This window comes from Humulus lupulus, chromosome X, assembly GCF_963169125.1.
Source record: "Humulus lupulus chromosome X, drHumLupu1.1, whole genome shotgun sequence".
Classification (NCBI taxonomy): domain Eukaryota; kingdom Viridiplantae; phylum Streptophyta; class Magnoliopsida; order Rosales; family Cannabaceae; genus Humulus; species Humulus lupulus.
Genome location: NC_084802.1, coordinates 33,707,825 through 33,728,751, shown reverse-complemented (window position 1 = coordinate 33,728,751; position 20,927 = coordinate 33,707,825). Strand labels below are relative to the sequence as shown.

Genomic DNA, 20,927 nt, shown 5'->3' with positions numbered 1-20,927 from the left:
AGTAGAACCATTGAGAAATCCTATCTTGTTCTCGACAGATAAGGCTATGTAGTATGTATGTACATAGCTCTACTCCATGATGTAGTTTTTGCCTTTTAATGGCTGAGATACTAGTACATTTCCGGGGTGCTTTCTATTGGTGGATCAGCAGCCATGGAAGACTTGGAACCGAAAACAGAAAAGATTGAAGAAAAAATAGAATCACTCTAATTCCATATTACTTTGTATGAAAATAAATGATCTTATTCAACTGAATTGGAAAACAAAGATTACAAAGAAACTGTTTATATAGCAAACAATATTGGGAAATAAAAAATAGAATTAGGACAAGTGTCCTAACTATATTAACTAACTCGTTATCTACATAGATAATCAATAATTAAAGGAATACTCATGACAAATGGGCTCCTCTTATAAAGTTCTATCATTTCCCATATTCAGTATTTGATTCCAACTTTTCATGTTGGAAAATCATTGGTCTTGTCATGATTATAAATTTTATGAAATAGCAACATTCTTTGGCAAATCCAACCTTGCATATATGGATGCCAATTGGAGTTGTCTTTTTGTTTCTTGGATATATGGTGTCATTCTACCTAAGAACTAAATTGAGGAACTAGTAAGTGGAAGTAGCAAGCATCGTTTACTAGCTAGTTGGCTTGAATATCAGGAGCAAAGTTTTGCAGCCAATTGCAGGCCTACCTAGAATAATCATTGGGATCATCAGCTAACACTAAAAACCAATTATTAAAACCAAAGTTTTGTACAAAAGTTTGAACTCATGATATGAGAGATCTGACAAATACAATTTTATGTCTTGCCAGAACTTGGGTGGTTGGTTGCAACATCAAAATACAACAAACAGGCAGTAAAACAAGGGAGCAGATAAAAGAAAAAAGCCATACAAAAGTCAAGCTCAAGAATCACAAACATGCCCACCCACTGTTTGTTCTTGGTCCTTTGTAGCTGGGTTGTTTACCATTATTTTATTTGAGATTTTTTTGGAAAAAAGTTTCAACTTTTCTTAATCCATAAATAAAGAAATACAAGAAAACAAATGTAAAAGCTTTAGCATGTTCTTGGTAGCTGATTGGCTAAGAGATGGGTCCAATGCTCTCATGCCTGCACATGCAGTGAAGTTTGTCATTTTGTGTTTGCAATTAAATACTTGGAAATTGGGTCATTTTTCTGTTGTTGACTTGTGGAATGGATTAACTTGCATTGAAGGAGAATCAGCATAGCCAAGCTTATCTATAGAATATGAAATAAATATTAATCTCATATAAGCTATATATTACAATAATGTGTGGGAGCAGATAGAGAAGAGTGGCTATGGCACTGCCCACCTTCCCCAGACTTTGTCATGTTTTCAAACCTCTCCAATTGTCCAAAACAATACTTATTATTACTTGTAAAACAAAGACTGAGAAAGGGTCAAAGGCCAGAAAGAAATATTGCATAGCAATGTAATGAAATATCCATATAGGTATAGATGTTGACATATAAAGTGGTTTGTATTCCGGAAGTGGAAATGAATTTATTTGTTCCATTTAAACAGAAAGAAAGAAAGCAAAAACATTTACTTAAAAGCAGAGGCATCTATTCCTTTGCCTTCTTTTTTTATTGTATATGACATGAGAATTGAGATGGGCCTATGATCAAACCTCACAGATGTCTAGTCTTTCAATTCAAAGTGGGTTGCTTTCACCATGGATCGACCAAAGTGGGGTCAAGTTATATGAAAAAACATTGCCAGTGGCACCAAGTAACTTCATTTCTTCTTTAAACACTGGTTAAAATGAATTCAAATCAGATTAAAGGGTGGGTAGTAGTAGTAAAGTAATGCTATATTATCTGACTTTGTATTTGTGGCCAAAAGTCTAAAAAAGACCATTGTTTGTCCACATTGGATGCTGAATTTGTTGTGGTGTTTCTAAAAACAAAGACTTGTGTGCCCATTTTTCTAATGGCACCGCACGCTTCACGGTGGTTGTAATGCCATGCCATGAAAAAAGAAAAGACTTTCTTTATTATTATTATTATTTGTATTCTTCATTTTTACCATAAAAAGAAGATTCCTTCTCTGTTTAGACACAAAAACTTTCCTGTTTTAAAGCTTCCCTGCCTTAGCCCCAAAGGGTTGTTTGCCTTTTAGATTGTTTTACAAATTTAGCAATTGCATTACGCAAATCTCTTGCCAAGACTCCAACTTTATAGGAATTGTTCTCATGGGTTTACTTTACATTAATTTCTTTTAAGGAAAATGTTAGTAACAAGATGATATGATACTATAACTATGATTATTATTATGCATATGAATATGATTAGTATATAATTAAGTTGTAGTGTGCGAAAGAGGGAGAGCCAAGGAGTATATAATAAATGAGTTGGTCAAAGAGAGACCAAGGAAAAAGATAGAGAGAAGGCTAAGCGTTGGTTACAGCTGTATTCACGAACTCCTCCTAACTTTTTATTTATTTATTTAATTAATTTATTTATTTTTACATTTGTTAAGCCAAAGTCCAAGAGCAATATCCAATAGTGATAGCATAATAATAATAATAATAATAATTCTGGTTTATAGAAAGAACTCTTCGTTTGTCAATCTCAATGACTATAGAATACAGCTCATTTGGTTTGAGAATCTAATGGAAATGTCTATTTTCTCCTAAACCAATATGGCAAGTGTTAGTGTTAAGATAAGCTATATGGGACGACTGACAAAGGCACTGGCCTCTTCCTCGTGATGCGTGCACGCTCTACCTGATATATCCACTCAAACTCAAACCCTTCTCACTTCTTCCTTAATTTCCCCCCAACCCCATATCTTTCTTTCTTTCTTTTTATAGAATCCATGATCAATATTCATCCCCTGACCTGACCCAAAATCCAACTTAACCCATAATCCCATATTTTTAGTATTAGTACCAAGACACACAAGATCTGCCATTTTGGCTCTTTCTCCTTACCCCTCCTGCTATGGCTTCCACTTCTCAATTAAGGTGACCTTCCTTCTCTTCTTTCTTTTCTTTTTTTGCTTTTATCTCTTGTTACTTTGTGCCTTCTTTCTGGGATTTTTCGGGTTTTTGATTGTGCTAACTTCTTCTACCGTAATTAACTTGTTTATGTTGTTAACTTAGCACTAGTAACCAACTTCTTCTTAATCTAACTATGTTTCAAGACCATTTTGTTATCTACTTATGTGATAGTTAAATAGATGATAACCCATCAGTAAAGCATGAAACTTGGAGTGTACTGTTGACTTAGGATATATAATATTTGCTTCGGATTATAATTCTTTGTTACATCAAAAAAAGAGTGGTTAATTTGGTGTCTTCATAGAGTCTAAGGATAACCCGAATGGTGTCACAATTTTGCTAGAAGTATTTGGTTTGTCGGTGGACTTAAGTGTGTTTTGACAAAAGCACTTTGAAATTTGGATGAAGCATCATCTGATTTAGCTCCATTATCATCCTTATTCATATTATCGTTGTAGCTGTTTTTTGAAGGGAAAGTTATGTTGGCTAAAAATTAAGTTAAATTTAGTCCTCATGTACGAAGTTTGAACTCAAAGAATTCCCAACTAATTTAACTACTTTCTCGTGGAGAATTTCCAATCTTTGCCAACTAAATTGTTCACACGATTTACCTATTGTCGCAGAATGATGACTTGAATATTAGGAACTTGAATATGGGAGAAGACCCCAAAATCACTAGTAAGAAAAAACACAATAGATAATATATAATGAAACAATAAGGTGATAGTAATAGATTGTAGTCCAAGTAAGTGATTGAGTATCAGACGAAGAACCAAGCTGTTGAAAGGGCGTGTCAAAGTCCTGCGTACTTAAGTGTTTGTATAAGCTGCAAGGTCATACCTTGTACTGATGGGGCGGCCTAATTAAGGGTATAGATGTTAAGAAGAGTTTTTTCAGGTTGATAAAAACTAATGAGGTAAAGGTTTAGTTTTTCATCCTGAGTTTAAAATATGTTCAGACTTTATTGTCAAGTCATTATTATACACTATAAATATGAAAATTACTACTGGTTTCTCTGTAATGCGAAGTGTGCAAAACATTATATTTACCATTGCTTGTTTCTAGCTCTGGTTGGCTGTAAATTAGATGAGCTTGTTTTTAAATTGGAGTTATCATTGAAAGGATCACAGAGAGCAGGTTTTTGTGTTTTCTTGACCTTTTCCCAAAATAATACGGACCATGGTACTTGTATAATCACATTTAATCATATAATGTACGAATTAGACTGTGGATTGACAGGCTGTTCCTTGGTCGCAAATATTCAGGAAACTCCAAAAGTTTGAGAAATTAATGTTACTGCATGAACCTACAAGCTTTAAAGAACTGTCAATACTTGTGAACACACTTGGACATACTAACATTGTAATGTGTCTGTTTCTCCTATTTAAGACACTGATCTTTGTCAACATTTTGATTTTGTTTGGCCATCTGGGACTAGATCTACTTCAGTGAAAAGATTTTGCTTAGGAATTTCTTACCCTTAACTATTTTGTCAATGAGAATCATATCCGTTTTCCCTTTATGATCTTATTGCCGCTTGTCTGATGTGTGGCAGGATTCTTGACTTGTCCAACATTATAGCTTTTGGTACAATGGGGCAAAATCTTTGACCAGGATGGATCCTCAGGCTTTTATTAGGTTGTCAATAGACTCACTGGGACTGAGGATTCCCAGAACAGCTTTGAACTCCACAAAGTCTGAGATTCACGCATTCTCTTCCCCGTGTTCATGTGAAATTCGTCTTCGAGGTTTCCCTGTGCAGACTACTTCTGTTCCTTTAATATCTTCTCCTCAAACCACACCTGATCCTCATAGCATTGCCCCAAGTTTTTATCTTGAAGAATCTGATCTGAAAGCTTTATTGGCACCTGGCTGTTTCTATAGCACTCATGCTTGCTTGGAAATTGCTGTTTTCATGGGTAGGAAGGGAACCCACTGCGGGGTCACCATCAAAAGGCAGCAAATTGGGACTTTTAAGCTAGAGGTTGCTCCTGAATGGGGTGAAGGGAAGTCGGTGATTCTTTTCAATGGGTGGATAGGTATTGGAAAAAACAAGGCAGACACTGGAAAACCAGGTGCGGAGCTTCACTTGAGAGTCAAAGTGGATCCTGATCCAAGATACGTGTTCCAGTTTGAAGATGTAACCAGATTGAGTCCTCAAATAGTTCAGCTTCAAGGCTCCATCAAGCAGCCAATTTTTAGTTGCAAATTTAGCCGAGACAGGTGATATGCTTCTCATAGTTACTACATTTCTAAAAGTTTATAGCCTATTTAACTCCCCTTATGCTGTGTCAGGATGCAAAACCAAGTAAAGGACAAAGAATCAAAGTAATCCATTTTCAATGTTGATTGCAAACTCTAGCTGCTAATAGAAAAAAATTGTTGCGATGGCTAAATTATTGTTTTGAGACCATAATGCTCAAGTAAACATTCTTTGCAGCTACAAGTCATTTACTTGTTGACTATATTTGCTTTTGTCTACCCCTATTGTATTTCAGATTAGCCTTTATCACTTGTGTTTCTTCTTCTTCTGGTTTGTTTTTCATTCATCTGTGTCTGTCAGGCCCTTATTAGAACTGAAAGCAGCAAACCAAGTGATCATCTTCATCCAATAATAATTTTTTTTTAAGAGAATTGATGTTTTAATTTTTTTATACATTTGGGTCGTAACTAAAATTCATAGTACTTAATGAATCAACAGGGTGGGCCAGACAGACCCTCTGAGCAATTACTGGTCAGGTTCTAGTGACAATAATGCTGATGTTGAGTGCGAGAGAAGGGAGAGAAAGGGATGGAAGGTGAAGATACATGATCTTTCTGGCTCGGCTGTTGCCGCAGCATTCATGACAACTCCGTTTGTGCCTTCAACAGGTTGTGATTGGGTTGCCAAGTCGAACCCAGGAGCTTGGTTGATTGTTCGGCCTGATGCTTGCAGGCCAGAGAGCTGGCAGCCATGGGGTAAACTCGAAGCCTGGCGTGAACGTGGCATCAGGGATTCTGTTTGCTGTAGATTTCGTCTCATGTCTGAAGGTCATCAGGAGGCAGGGGAGCTTCTCATGTCTGAGATTTATATCAATGCCGAAAGGGGAGGGGAGTTTTTCATAGACACGGATAGGCAGGCGCTTGCAACGGCAGCAACTCCAATCCCAAGCCCACAAAGCAGTGGAGACTTTGCAGGACTCGGCCCAGTTGTTGGAGGCTTTGTCATGAGATGTAGGGTGCAAGGGGAGGGGAAGACTAGCAAGCCATTGGTACAGCTTGCCATGCGTCATGTAACATGTGTCGAGGATGCGGCAATCTTCATGGCTCTTGCTGCTGCAGTTGATCTCAGTATTGAGGCATGCCGCCCCTTCCGTCGGAAGATAAAGAGAGGATCATGTCATTCTTTAACAGTTGAATGAAAAAGATTACTACGAATACATAACAACTCTGCTTATCTTTCTTTTTTTTTTTGGTTGTAACATCTTGGATTGTGTGTACAGTACAGAAGGAACTTTTAATTATGTTTTCTTTAAGAACATGTTCAGCTTATCCCGGTTAGCATGGTAGTTTGGATTTGAAGGAACTTTTTTCCTTTACTCATTCCAAAGTAGTTTGTACATAAAATGAGCTCGTGACCTGTCATATGTGAAAGGAAAAATTTGCTGTCAAAAGAAATACCAAATTATCAACCCGAACATGGGCAAAGGAACCTATTTTTCAACTTATATGTAAAATACATTATATAATTTGATAGTTATTACTTCCATTGTTACAAAATTTCATTAAATGTGTATGAACAAAATGAGTGACATTTCATTAGATATCACATCAGCCATCACTACATACAATCAAGAGCATAAAGAATAATCAATCAGTCAGGCTTTTGATTCTAAATCTTAGGATCCACAGGCTGCTACATGTTTTTCTGTTGTCAATGCTTCCTTTCCCACTTACCCTCACGTCTGCCATCTCCTCGCTGCTCCCTGCGTTCTACTACCTGCCTAGACTTGCTCCCTCGAGATCCATGCCTCTGAGAAGATCCAAATCCACCAAGCTGTCCATCCAAGTCTGGATCTCCAACACTACCTGTGTCACCAGAGTCCTTGCTTCCGTCTATATTCTCTTCATAACTACTGCCACATTCATCTACACGATCACGAGATTGCAAAATGGTAGGAAGCTGGCCCGAAAATTGTCGGGACCCAGACAGTACAACTGTTGGCATCGCCACCATAGAAGAATTAGTATCAAGCTGCAAACTGCCACTAGTACTTGTTCTTGTGCTCCCTTCATTTCCTGCTCGTCCATTATCCCTTTCTCGATACCTTTCCCGGGGCCTCCTGCAAGTGAAGACACAAAACCTTATGGACCAATATGTGGCACATTAACATTTTTTTAGCAAATTAACTTTGAGAAAGAAATCATTCGTATATTAGAACAAAGACCCAGCTGTTCAGTGAATGCCAAAAATCTTTTGCTTATACCACACTTTAAATAAGAGGTAAAAGTTCTAAGGATATACTAAATGATAACATGACTTAGTTCAATGTAGTACAACATCTCTAAATAGCCTCGAATATGGCCTCCAGATAGCAAACCCAAAACGAAGTCAATTCTGGTATTTCATACTGAAAAGAAGCATGGTAACAAAGACAAAATTCTCAGATATTCAAGACTAGTTACTTTAAGCGTAAAGATATTTTACATAAACCGATATCTTAAAATGATGCTGCTATTAAACCCCTTAGGGGTTGGGGCTATCAGACCTCCATCTATGATCCCCCTACATTTGTAGAGGACCTATTAGTGCACTACACAGTTTCCCAGGAATTCATTGCCCCTGATACTCCTTTGATATATTAAACAAGAAACAAATTATATATACTTCATATACTATCTAGTGTTGAAAATTTAATCATTCATGGGAAGATATCCGAGGTTAAATTTTGGGTGGACAAAAGGATTGTAGAGATCTCTATTAAATATCCTAACCTCATTTTTTTTAAAAAAAAAAAAGAGAGACTGACCCCCTCTCGCATGTATAGATAGCCCTCACTTTTGGCGAAGGAAAACCGTGGTAACAAACAAAAACAAACACAAAATAGAAAAGACAAAAAACATACAACTATATATCCCAACTACACAAACAAAAAATTACTCCACTCCCTAGCGAGGTCCAAAAAAGTTAACCCCTCAAAACCCTTTGTACGAAACACCCAAGTGGCAACCCAGAACTTAATCCTCTCTCAAATAAGATCACACAAGGCTGAATTATTGTCAAAAATTCTGCTATCTCGCTCTAACCATTGCCCAAAAACAAGCCAACATTGTAGACCTCCAAAGCTTATTCAACTACTTATTCCGCCCTAAACCACAACAAAGCAGCTGACAGCAGGAACCTGGAAGGCACCAACTCAAGCCAAACTCACCCCACACTCTTGACCATAACGACTGAGCCAGATCACAAAACAGAAACAAATGACTGAGAGATTCTGCTCCCCACCCCCCCACCCCCCTCTTTACAACAAACACACCAATAGGGAGAAAGGCACTGATAAGGGCGACGACATTGAAGAACATCGTTAACACTAAGTTTCTCAACAAACAATAAACCAGTCGAACACCTTCACTTTAGAAGAAACTCGACTCGTCCACAAAATCTTAGCCCACAACATATCAATCCCCCCATCAGCGAATCTGAGCTTCTGAAAAGCAGACTTACAAAAGAACAACTCGCTAGAATAAGGCTCCCAAACCCTTCTATCATCCAGAATCGCTGGCAAATTAACAAACTCTAAGATTCTTAGCAGCTCAACCAAAAAAAGAACTTCTCTATCAAAAAGGGGTCTTCTAAAGCGCAAATCCCAATCCACTCTTGCTCCCACCTCCCTAAGGTAACGAAAAGTGAGCAACATCTGGTTCTCTAATAACGAATTATATTGGCGAAAATGCATGACTTCAAAAATACCTGGTTGATTGCCCAAAATGATTTCTGGAAGCTTGCCTAAACTCCCAAAAGTTGATTCTTCTCCCTCTATCAAAAATCCAGCTTAGTAAGTGTTCCATTAGTTGCAGTAAAATAACCACACTTAGAAGTAATACCCCATTGCATCCTTGCACTGCAACCTCCGCCATGACTCCCAAAACAAAGGTCAGATCCGACAAGTGCAATACCTCCTTCTGCCATTGAGAGACTTGGAGTTGGTGAGTGGACATGAAGAGATTAAATAATTCGTCAAAAGCAATAGTAGGGTTCTGAATAGAATTTCCTCTACCTACACTCAAATAAGATGACACATGGGCTTGTAAGCTTTGCCCTAAATATTGGGCTTGATGCTTACTAGGGCCCATGATGTTGAGCTTAAGACCAACAAAATAAAAATGCAGCTGGGCTGCATCTTGAGCATGAGCAGAGCATCAGATTCCAACCCATAGATCGTGTCCACTCCATTTGGACAGAAACTGCGGCACCCCTGACCTTGCCGACATTGCTCGGTAGTGTAGCTCGTCCGACAATGAGTTGTGAGTGCCCCCAACGTGGACGAAGGCGAAGGAACTTCGGGTCCCAAACTGGCCTTGCCAACTGAGAGAAGGCAAGTTGAAGAAAACACTATCATGTGTGGTATTTGACAGAGTGGAGATTTTCTTCTCCGACGCCGGTGTAGGTCGAATCGGCGTCGCGGACGTAATGAGAGGACACAAGTCCAGATCCATTGCTTGCGAATAGCGCAAATGCGATCTGTCTCAATGGTGATGGTGATCGATGCACTTGCCTCGACGATCCACAAATCCAGAAGCATCAACGACCACTTCCTCAACTGTAGTGGCCTTGTCAGGTGACTTGAATGTATTGGACACCTTACTGATATTTGAATTCACCTTTTCCCCAATGTGAACAAGGCCATTGGTGCGTTCGGAGTTTTCGTCTATGATCCTAGTCGCCGTCACTTGATCGACCATTTCCTCTTTCTCTAGCTCCATTGGTTGTGGCAACGATTCGAGTCCCTTGCGTTGAAGGAGATGGACCAACAATCGATTCATGATGTCGAGCTTGGTGGTCATCTAACTGAGGCTGTCAAGGTCGGGTGGAATTGAGGCTAGCGCTTGCTGAACTGATGCAACAAAGGAAATATCTCCCTCATCCACAACATCTACGCCTACTCCCATGGGGGATAGAACTGGCTTTGATACCAATTGATAGGAACCAAAACCAGTAAAGCTCAATATAGAGAGTCAATTAGCCAAACTACTGTATATTTTTGCTGGAATAGAAAGTAAAATACAATTGATAACCCAGGTACTTCAAGGGACCTGGAGACCTCCCAAGAGCTCAATGCTCACTACAATTCACTCTCCCTTTTCCTCCCCTTTTTCTCTCATATATATAATACTCTAACAACCTAATTACCCCTACAAACACCCCAGCCATTCTCTTTATGACAGATGTCATACTTTAGTCCCTTCCTAACATAAACCTGAGCTTCGTGTTTATACTAGACGACGATTTCATCAAACTAATGAAGATCAGTTGATTGCTCCACCCCAATCGTCTCCTCCGGAAACTGATCACTTGGATGCCTCAGGTAATTCTTCTCCTAACAATTTCAATAATCCTACTTTTTCTGATTTAGATCAACCTAGGTCATGTACCCAACACTCTATTGCAAAATACTTATCCTACCATAGATTATCAGAAACTCATAAAGCATTTTCTTCTAATATTTCTCATGTTTTTGTACCAAGAAACATCCAGGAAGCACTAGATGATCTGGATTGGAAGTTAGCAGTTTTAGAAGAGGTGAAAGCTCTTCATAAAAATTTGACATGGTAAGTGGTAGATCTACCTCAAGGGAAGAAGACAGTCGGCTATAAATGGGTCTTTCCTATCAATTACAAAGCAGATGGCAGCATAGAGAGATACAAAGCGGGACCGGTGGCAAAAGGCTTTACTCAAACCTATGACATCCATTACCAAGAGACCTTCTCTCCCATTGCTAAGTTAAACTCATTACGCATCCTACTTTCTCTAGCAGTTTATCATAATTGGCCCTTATTTCAGCTAGACATTAAAAATGCCTTTCTAAATGAAGAACTAGAAGAGGAGGTGTTCATGGAGTTACCTCCTGGGTTTGAAGGAAACTTTGAAAATGGAAAGGTGTGTAAATTAAAAAAATCTCTGTATGGCCTCAAACAGTCACCACGAGCTTGGTTTGAACGGTTTGGGAAGACAGTAAAAGGATATGGCTATACACAAAGTCAGGCTGATAATAGCATGTTCTATAAACACTCAAAAAGTGGTAAGATAGCATTATTAATTGTCTATGTTGATGATATAATTTTGACTAGGGATGATCACACAGAACTTGCAGAGATTAAAAAATTGTTGGCAAAAGAATTTTAAGTCAAAGACCTTGGAAACCTCAAATATTTCCTTGGTATGGAGTTTGCAAGGTCTAGAGAAGGGTTGGTTGTCTCGCAACGTAAGTATGTGTTGGACTTGTTGAAGGAAACAGATATGCTTGGATGTAAACCTGCTGAAACACCTATGGACTACAATATAAAGCTTCAACCTAAAAGTTCAGATGAACAAGTAGATAAAGAGCAGTATCAACGTTTAGTGAGAAAACTCAGATACTTGTCCCACACTCAACCAGATATTGTCTTTGCAAGAAGCGTTGTTAGCCAGTTCATGCATTCCCCTGGAGTAGAACACTAATGCAATCAAAAGGGTACTAAGGTACTCCAAGAAAGGGGTTGCTAGTTTAGAAAGAATGACACTATTGGAGTAGAAGTGTATACAGATGTTGACTGCGCAGACAGTATCACTGACAGACCTCAGGCTACTGCACCTTTGTAGGAGGAAACTTAGTAACATGGCGGAGTAAGAAACAGAACATGGTGGCACGGAGTAGCGCTGAAGCTGAGTTTAGTGCAGTTGCACTTGGCATTAGTGAAATATTATGGATTAAAAAACTTCTTGAAGAACTAAAAATGGAAATTGAACTACCAATGAAGGTGTATTGTGATAACAAATCAGCTGTATTCAGAGCCCACAATCCAGTTCTCCATGATCGAACCAAACATGTGGAAATCGACAAACATTTTATAAAAGAGAAATTAGAGAATGGACACATCTGTATGCCTTGTGTTCCCACTACAGATAATATTGCAGACATTCTCATCAAAGGGTTACCAGCCAAACGATTTGAATACTTGATTGGCAAGCTGTCCATGAAAGATATATTTTATCCCACTTGAGGGGGGTGTTGAAAATCAAAACCAAAATAGTAAAGATTTGGAAACTTTATGTACAATATTAATTTGGTCATTCCCTATGGAATCCAAATTATTTGTTTCCCTATATAGTTTTATTCTTTCCTGATTCTTAGTGATTAGAATAGTCTAGTATATTTTGTAATTATTTGACAGAGTCACATACTTTGTATTTGCCTATTTAAAGGCTCTAACCCTATCAAATAAAAAATAGAATCGTTTTTCCTCTGAGTTTTTAGGGACACCATATAATAATTTTATCATCAGCACATGAGACCGATTCGACCCTTATTCCTAAATTCCTCTATATGCCTCCCAAAATAAACTTCCACAAGTGTTGGCTATTGCTTCGAAACACCATCACAGCATGACCCTTCTTCCACGAGTATCCTTGAATGATATGAATTATATCATTATCAGCATCCTCACCCTCTCCCTTTTCGGATACCACAGAGGCCCAGGACTTCTTGAGGGCCCTGGACCTTGGTAAGTTCTCTTCTGTGGAACCCCTTCATGTCTTCCAGCAATTCCAATAAGATAGTTGTTCAACTCCATCCAACTAGATTCCCATCCCTCATCAGGTATGATGACACATCTGACAACATTGTTCTTAATTGTTGAAACTTTGAGGAAAACGCCTCTAATGTTCCTAAAACATTCGATTATCACATTCTGATTGTTGTTCCTAAACGATCTCTTAAAACCTTTCCTATTGTCGTCCTTCAAAACCAACAATCACCTAATCTCTTCAATCAACCACCTTGCACCTTCTAAAGTCGGCCTAATCTCAAAACCTGACAACCTCGTTCTTTCACACAATCGAGCAGCCTCTCCATCTTTGGTCAGAGTCACCATAAAAACCTTATGTTCTGTTTTGAAACTCTAACGTTTGAAATCGTTACTAGAATTGTCAATAACAGAAGCACTATTTCGTCCAATTCCATAGGGGAAAGGGAGTTTTTTCTTCCCATAACTAGTGGGGTTATGGAAAACTCTCGAACTTACTCTCCCATGACCGTAGGGGCCATGGGAATCCATCCTGCAGGTGCCCAATGTTCACTCAAAAGAGGAGAGAGAACATAGCATTTTGACACTTTTTGACTCAAGCATAGAACTCATTCATCTCACATAAATTTCCCAACCTCATATACTGTAATAGTCCATACATATTAAAAGAAATATAAGTTGTAATAAGACACATCAAAATTTCTAGAGCTAAAAGAAGTCACAAGAATAATTGAGCACTCCATGACTGAGACTAGACTTACCCACTATGAGCGAAGGAAGAAAATTCACGCCTAGATGGTCGTACTCCTGATTCGGCCTGCTCCAATTCCCGCTGAAGTTCTCTCTGCATAGTTTTATAATATATAAAGAAATCCCAGAAACAACTTACAACAAAATTATCACTTCCGGCTTAGAGACCAAAAGTATATATAATCCTAAAAGTCACTCTGTATGTTTCATTAAGCTGATAGAACAGAAGTATTTGAAATCAAGTAAATGCTGTCCTTAGCAAGAGTCATCCAGACAACATACTTCCTCAATGATAAAAAATTCATAAATTAACAGAGCAACAGGGATAAGATAAAACACTTGAACTCTTAACATAATAAAACAAACTTACTGCCATTAATCCTTCAAAAAAAAGAAGGGGAAAAAATGTGTGCATATGTGTGCACAGAGAGAGAGAGAGAGGACAAGCACAATCTAACCATAGTTCTAAATGTACAGATCATAATAAAGCTATCTTCCAATGCTCTTTTTTAGCCAATTGGTTGGAAAAAAGATTTGTATAGTGCTCATATTATTTGAACTAAAAGTCATGCACCCTTTACTTTGTATTAGACTCTTATTATTAATACCAAAGTTTTGCTTCTTCTAAAAAAATATTATTTGAACTAAAAAACTAAGCCACGTCTCTTCACAAAGAATGTGAACTGAAATTTTAAGACTTTCTTCTTTTATAAAAAATTAAGCCAGATTTTGGCCATATAAGAAAGTTCTATAAGATAATGCATCCCCAATCCCAAAAGCAAATGTGTTATAGAATTGTAGACAGACAAAGGTTTCTACCTGTGTTTGCCTCTCCTTCTCCATATCAAGATTGTGTCGCAATTCCCTGGTTTTCGCACGCTCAAGTTCTAGCAATCGTTGTCTCTCAATTTCCTTCTCAGCTTCAGCTGCTCTCTCCCTAAAGGATTGAAGGTCAATAATATTGTAATATTGAAAAAATTTATATTTGTCAAAATCATGAATTCAGTTGAAGAATACAACATAAGCATATTAGGATGTAACACCTATCAAGTTCTTGTAAAAGCTCTGCTTCTTGTGCAGCTGCCTCTTCCAAATATTTCTGACGGGTATGTCTCGTAAGAAGTTTTCTTTGCCTGCGCACTGCTATATCTTCTCGGAGTTTCAACTTTTCTCTAATAGAAGACCATAAAATATCAATATGAGAAACTGCCAATTAAATTTCTAATATGTTCTTGCTTAGCAAATCAATAATCAGTAAACATTAGGATAGCACAAATCAAAGATAAAGTAACACAGAACAGAGTAATATGGCAGTAGGCTATGTTATTTACTAATGCACCAGTACAAAAGCTTTCCAAGTGGTTCCAGACTTGGAAAATTCTCCCTTGAGCCGAGGCTCACCCCAAAAGACTGGTACTAATTGCCTACCCTACCAAAATAGCTAAGAGAGGTATGTATTCCTGCTCATCATTCCAAAGCATAACTACCACTACACCTTACACCGCTACGTAACCAACCCATAGACAAAGGACCACTACCATAAACAAATGAACAAACTACACCATGACTAATCCTTATTTCTCCTGCTATAAGTGAAATGTATTGGATGCCTATCAATTTCCCAATAGGAAAAGAACTTTTCTTATGAAGATCAATTGCTTCTAAGCATTGGCAAGGACTTAGACTTCACCTTTACATTCAGTTGTAGAAAACAAAAGTAATTATAGCAGTAAAAAGAAATTTTTATGATTAAAACAAAATTATTTATTATTATGACAAACTTTTTATGTAGCAAAAATAAAACGCAATAGTAAGAACAGAAGAGTCTGTCCTCCAAAAAGAGATTAACAACCAAACAGGAGGAATCAACTAAATACCAAGACTCCTATTTTCACATACTACATATTGCCAAAATAAAACAGAGTAAAATTAGTACATACAGGGAGCAAATGGACTCCTTGATTTGTTTAAGGCGTGAATCATCTTTCACAGTAGCTGGAAAACATAGTAACAAAGATAAGCACATGAGAAGTGTTAAAAATAAACTTTGAAGTGCACTAAGGTCCTTGGATATAACTGAAGCTACGGAAAACAGAATTTACATGTCAATGAAGGAAATTCTTCTTTTGAATCATTAGATGATTTTTGCAAAGCCTGTTCTTTTTTAAGAATATCCAATTCTATTTCAGCCTCTTCCATTTCCTGTAATTTTCACAATTAAAATAACACCACGTATAGCTTGAAAATATAAATTGACATTTGTAATAACCCAGCTTACCATCTCTTCTTGGTCTACTTTGTTGGAGAAGAAATCAAAGTATGACTTTACAGATGTTAAATTGGCCATGACCTATCATAATTTATAAATTAGCATATGGGAATTCGATACAAAGTCACACCATTAGATGAGTAAAAGAAATTATGACAATATGGATCAAAGGGAAGTCAAAAGAAAAGAAAGAAGCATCTATGTGAGTAGCTATGGTGTAAAAAAGCACAACAAGAAAAACCAGCCAATATATATATATACACATGGAAGAGTTTTCAATAGTTATGTCACCACGGTGGTTACATTTTAGTGACTTGTATCTAGTGAACAAGATACTGCTTACATCTTTGCCTTGATTGCTATATTATACTCCTTTATAAAGTATAGTAACTGCAAAACATGACCAGCTATAGAGCACTGTTTATCTCATCAAAGGAAAACTGTATATGCATAGAACCATACAAGACAAATTGAGTAAAATATATGTAGATATCTAGCATGCCCAATTAAAACCATACAAGACAAATATGATGTTTGCTTTCCCTATTTTTCTACATCATTGTGACTAAACAAAATTGAGTAAAATATGAATCAAATAGAATCATTTGATTAATTTCTTTTTTTGAAAAGAGAGAATCGTTTGATTCTCAATTGATTAGGATTAAAACTGTGTGTGTGCATGCGAGAGGGGACAAAATCCTAAGGTGTGTGTTTTCTCTTCATATTTGGTCATACTCGATACAATAAATGAACCCCTTTTGTGGGTTCTTTTGTATTATATGTGTAACTACTAACTCTCTAGATATATTTTTTAAACACTTGACAGCTTTACTAAGGATATGGAACCCAAAAAATTTTAATAAAATTAATAATAATAAAAAATTAAAAAAAATAAAGTGTCAAGGAATTTGTCTTATTATCTTTCTCAGATTTCTTAACGGACTGGGAATAATTGTTGCAGTTTTAAGTTCATTTTTGTTTTGTAATTCTGGTTTTATGTGCTTCAGTGTCTGATCTTGAGTCAGTCACATAAGTAACAATGGAAAAGAACACTAACTTTTTATTAATTGTACTCAGAGCGGCCAAGCTCACTTCGCGCCAAACCAAAAATCTACACGCTTAGCCGCATTTTTTATCTTGACAGGGAAGCAGAATGGAAGGGTCTGAATTGTGTTTAGGAGCGCAAAAAAGAAAACAAACAGTGTATGCTAGGATAATGTGTTTGGTAGATGAATTCAATGCATACATGACACAATGAGTATCATTCAGGTCTTAATGAATAAACTCCCCCTTAATGTGTTGTTCTTGAACTCCAAGGGGTGATCTTAGTCGTTGAAACTTTGCTGATGGAAATGCTTTCAGTCAAAACCTCTCCTTCTTCAATTGCTTCTCTAATGAAGTGATGCTTGATTGCAGAACATAAATCATAATGTCAAAATGTCTTTGGATTTGGATTTCATAGACTGCTCACATACTAAAGACATAGCTGAGGAGATATCAGCTTCAAGAGAAAAACACTCTGTTACAACAGTGTTTTTATCACAGCTGTTAAATTAGTTAGTCTTTTCTGTTTTCAGTGATTTTTGTTCTTGGAGAACTCATTTTGAGTTGGTATTCGTGTGGAGTTCTCTTGTGTGATCTGAACATTGGTGTTTGAGTTGGAAACAAATTTTAGCATGTTTTAGCAGAAAAAAAAAAAAATAGATGTCTAGATCTAGGTCTAGTGGGCACCATTATCCCTTTGGTTATGGGAGGAAAGTTGTCCATTTCCCCACTGGATTTGGTCAAAATTCTCATTTGGTAAGCCCCAATTCGGTGTCTGGTCAAAAATATTGGAGCTTCAGTACGGCTCATAAGGTTTTTATGTTGACCCTTTCTAGGGATGGTGGTTCTATTCGAATCTGTGGAAGGACAAGGGTTTCAAGCTTCGAGATTTCGTTGTCTTTAGACGCCTCTTTGTGGCTGTTAGAAGAGGTGGAAGGGGCGCTAGGTGCTAGAGCTAATCTTTCTGGTTTTCGGAGGAGAACCTTCAGGAATCATTTCTTGAGGGTTCTGTTGGAGTGTGTAGAGAATGTCAAAGGAAGATTTCAGTTTTAAAAAACAGTGCTTTTAATTCGATCATCATTCCTCAGGAGAAGTTCAGCAAAGGATGGAGAGGTTTAGTGGACTGTTTGAGTCAATTGGTCAGGAAGAGAAAAGTTGAATATCAAGGGACTCTTGGAGGGAGGGTGGACAAGCCAGGTTCTTGGGCCTCAGTTGTTAAGAGGAATTCAAGTTTGTCTTCAAGAGCAGTGAAGGAGACGGGTGTCGAAACTGATAGAAGGAAACTGGGGGACTGCCAATCAGATGATTCAGGGGAAGAGGAAATTCTCGACTGGCGTTTGGCTGTTCTTTTGTTTAGATTGGATAGTCGATCCTCCTGGTTGTCTATTCAAGAGGGAGTGCAGAAATGGGTGGGTCAAAAATTAAGATTCTCTTCCTTCTCAGATGACAGGGTGATAATATGGTGTGAAAACGAGAATATGCAGAAGAATTTGGTCTCCTGTGGATCGGTCAACATTCCTGGACTCACTTCAGTTTCTTTTGTCAAATGGTGTTGGGCGATCAGTCGATGGAAAGGAAAATATCATGTAAATATGAGTGGATCGATATTGAAGGAATTCCTCTGAATTTGTGGAACTTTCAGGTTTTTGAGATGGTTGGGACAATCTGTGGAGGGTTATTAGAAATAGATGGAGATACGTTAAAAGGGAAGAATCATTGCCGTGCTCGCCTCAAATTGGTTGGGATGACTTTGGCTTCATTCCCAGCTGCATTACAGTTCCAGTCGATGGGGAAACTTTATCCCTGAGACTGTTTAGAAGCCTACCCGTTGAAGGGAAGCGCCCTAAGCATTCCAGACAAGTGTGGATGAGGAAATTCCCTTCGAAGTCTTTCAGTGGTCAGAAACGCCCAGCGAAGCTCAGTGCGACGGTCTCAAAGGGCTTCGGTCGTGGTATAATGGAGTCTAGGGAGGAAGCCGCTGGTGTTAGGGGAGGAGTTACGGTTGTCGGCGGTGATACGGGAGTTTTTAATGCAGAGCAGTTAGAGGTGCCTCTCTTGGCAGAATCCCAGGGATCACGTAACGGGTGCATGTCATTAAAGGAGATTTTTAAAAGATTAAAGTCAGACTTATCTTTTAAAAATTCAGAAAAGCAAGACACGTGTTCAGTTTTTAAAAAGAAAAAGATTTCCTTTTTCACGTGGCAAATGGAGGGTTTAAAAGTCTCTCTCTTGACCAAGGATTTGGGCTGGATCTCAGTTTTTAAGGTTGATGGGCCTTGTTTGTTCAAAGTTGATTTAAGAATAAGGGCTCTCTTCAATCCAAGGTTGGGCTTTAATTTTCTGGGCCATGAAATTGTTGCTGGGCCTCTTTTTTCTAACTGTTTTAGACTTCACCGGGGTTTTAATCCATTGGGAAGGGGTAGATTCTCTCATGGACAAATAAATTACTGGAATGATTCGTTCAGGATGACCCAGTCTGGTAAACACTGTGTCTTGTTGAAAAGTACAGAGGACAATGATTCACAATTTGAAGCAGACTTGAATGGCTGGAAGGTGTATTCTCGCAAAACTTCTCAAAGGAGCACAGTAAGTCCTGTCTCAGAAGAGGAAGAGGGATGGGCCTTGTCTTTCTCTGACCCTGTTTTGGAGGAGGATAATTTTATTTATCCAGTGGTTGAAGAGCTTGATTCTGGAAGCTCAGAAGAAGAATTTATCGATGTTCTTTCCAATGATGGAAATGTGGACGGGGATGATATAGGATTACAAATAAGAAGTTTGTGGGAGGAAAATATTAGTAAAGAAAATGACTTGCTTGGCGATGAGGTCAAGGGTGAGGCACTGGAGGAAGGCTCTACTCAGGAGAACATGAATGAGGTACTGGTGGAAGAGACGACACAGGAAAATTCAGTAGCTTTGGGCACCTCCGCGGAAATGGAGGACAAGAGTTTGTTTGAGTCTCTTAGACTTATTAATTCCATGCAGTCTCTTGGTATCTCGATCATTCCTGGTGTCTTGGAAAAGGTAGATAAAGGGGGTTCTGTAAGTCTAAGAAAAGTTGCCGCGAATTACGGAAGCTCAGCTTTAATGTCAACTATGACAAAAGAAAGAGGAATGTTGGGGGGTATAATTTGGACTTATGAAGATTCTTTCTTGGAATGTGAGGGGTTGTGGTTCCAAAGAAAAACGTAAAGCGATTAAGGAGTTAATATGCAAAGTTAATCCAGATATTATTATTCTTCAAGAGATTAAAAAGGCGTCTATAGATAGGAGGTTCATTGGAAGTATTTGGAGATCTAGGTTTAAAGGTTGGATTCTGCAAGAGGCGATTGGTCGATCAGGAGGTACTTTGGTGGTCTGGGATACAAGGAGTGTTTCCGTTATTGATTCGTTAGTTGGGGATTTCTCCGTTTCTATTTTCTTGAAGGCTGAAGGGAAGGATCCGTGGTGGCTCTCAGGTGTTTATGGACCGGTAGTGCATGGTAAGAGAGCAATTTTTTGGGATGAATTAGCTGGTTTGAGTGCTATTTGTGGTAATAATTGGTGCGTTGGGGGAGATTTTAATGTGGTTAGGAGGGTTGATGAGAAACTGAATAGCAAGTCAAATACATGGAGTATGAAGAAGTTTGATGCTTTGATTAGAGAGTTAAACTTGGTTGACCCTAAACTGCAAAATGGGCGGCTCACGTGGTCAAATTTTAGACTTAAGCCTGTTTGTAGTAGATTGGATAGATTCCTGCATACTCTCTCTTGGTCAGGACTTTACTCCTTCGTTCGCCAGGAAGTTATGGTTCGAATAGTTTCTGATCATAGTTCGGTGGTGTTAGATACGAGCCCTCCTTGGGGTCCCGCTCCTTTCCGCTTTGATAATTCATGGCTGGAGCATAAGGAGTTCTCTAGCTATTTCAAGAAGTGGTGGGAGTCGGCTAAAGTGCATGGTTGGCCGGGTTGTCACTTTATGTCTAAGCTTGCAATGGTCCGAGATAAATAAAGAAGTGGAGTCGGGAGGTCTTTGAGGCTAGGAAAGTGCAAAAATTTGCGCTCGAAAGAAGGTTGCTTGATTTAGA

At 38.2% G+C, this 20,927-nt stretch overlaps 2 protein-coding genes across 5 annotated transcripts in view; one reads left to right on the top strand and one right to left on the bottom strand.

The window, feature by feature from the left end:
- The first annotated feature begins 2,598 nt into the window (after positions 1 to 2,598).
- LOC133804753 (uncharacterized) lies at positions 2,599 to 6,558 on the top strand. Its single transcript, XM_062242899.1, has 3 exons — positions 2,599 to 3,002; positions 4,594 to 5,261; positions 5,740 to 6,558. The coding sequence occupies exons 2-3, from the start codon at positions 4,654 to 4,656 to the stop codon at positions 6,437 to 6,439; spliced, it is 1,308 nt and encodes a 435-aa protein (XP_062098883.1). The 5' UTR covers positions 2,599 to 3,002; positions 4,594 to 4,653; the 3' UTR covers positions 6,440 to 6,558.
- A 144-nt stretch (positions 6,559 to 6,702) lies between these two features.
- Positions 6,703 to 20,927, bottom strand: part of LOC133804752 (uncharacterized) — a 30,090-nt gene continuing 15,865 nt past the window's right edge. For 3 of the 4 annotated variants that reach the window (XM_062242894.1, XM_062242895.1, XM_062242898.1), the window contains 7 exons: positions 15,829 to 15,900; positions 15,653 to 15,752; positions 15,491 to 15,545; positions 14,594 to 14,722; positions 14,370 to 14,487; positions 13,562 to 13,644; positions 6,703 to 7,360 (listed from right to left, as the gene is read on the bottom strand). In XM_062242894.1, the coding sequence (XP_062098878.1) occupies positions 6,952 to 7,360; positions 13,562 to 13,644; positions 14,370 to 14,487; positions 14,594 to 14,722; positions 15,491 to 15,545; positions 15,653 to 15,752; positions 15,829 to 15,900 (966 nt within the window). In that variant the 3' untranslated portion in view covers positions 6,703 to 6,951. Of the gene's footprint in view, positions 7,361 to 13,561; positions 13,645 to 14,369; positions 14,488 to 14,593; positions 14,723 to 15,490; positions 15,546 to 15,652; positions 15,753 to 15,828; positions 15,901 to 20,927 lie in introns of those variants that run through there. The other variant, XM_062242897.1, reaches the window with a different exon arrangement.

Bases quoted from the DNA above. Each gene is read 5' to 3' on its own strand.
- LOC133804753 (XM_062242899.1), top strand. From the start codon at position 4,654: ATGGATCCTCAGGCTTTTATTAGGTTGTCAATAGACTCACTGGGACTG. The intron at 5,262-5,739 runs GTGATATGCTTC...ATGAATCAACAG, and splicing joins TGCAAATTTAGCCGAGACAG to GGTGGGCCAGACAGACCCTC.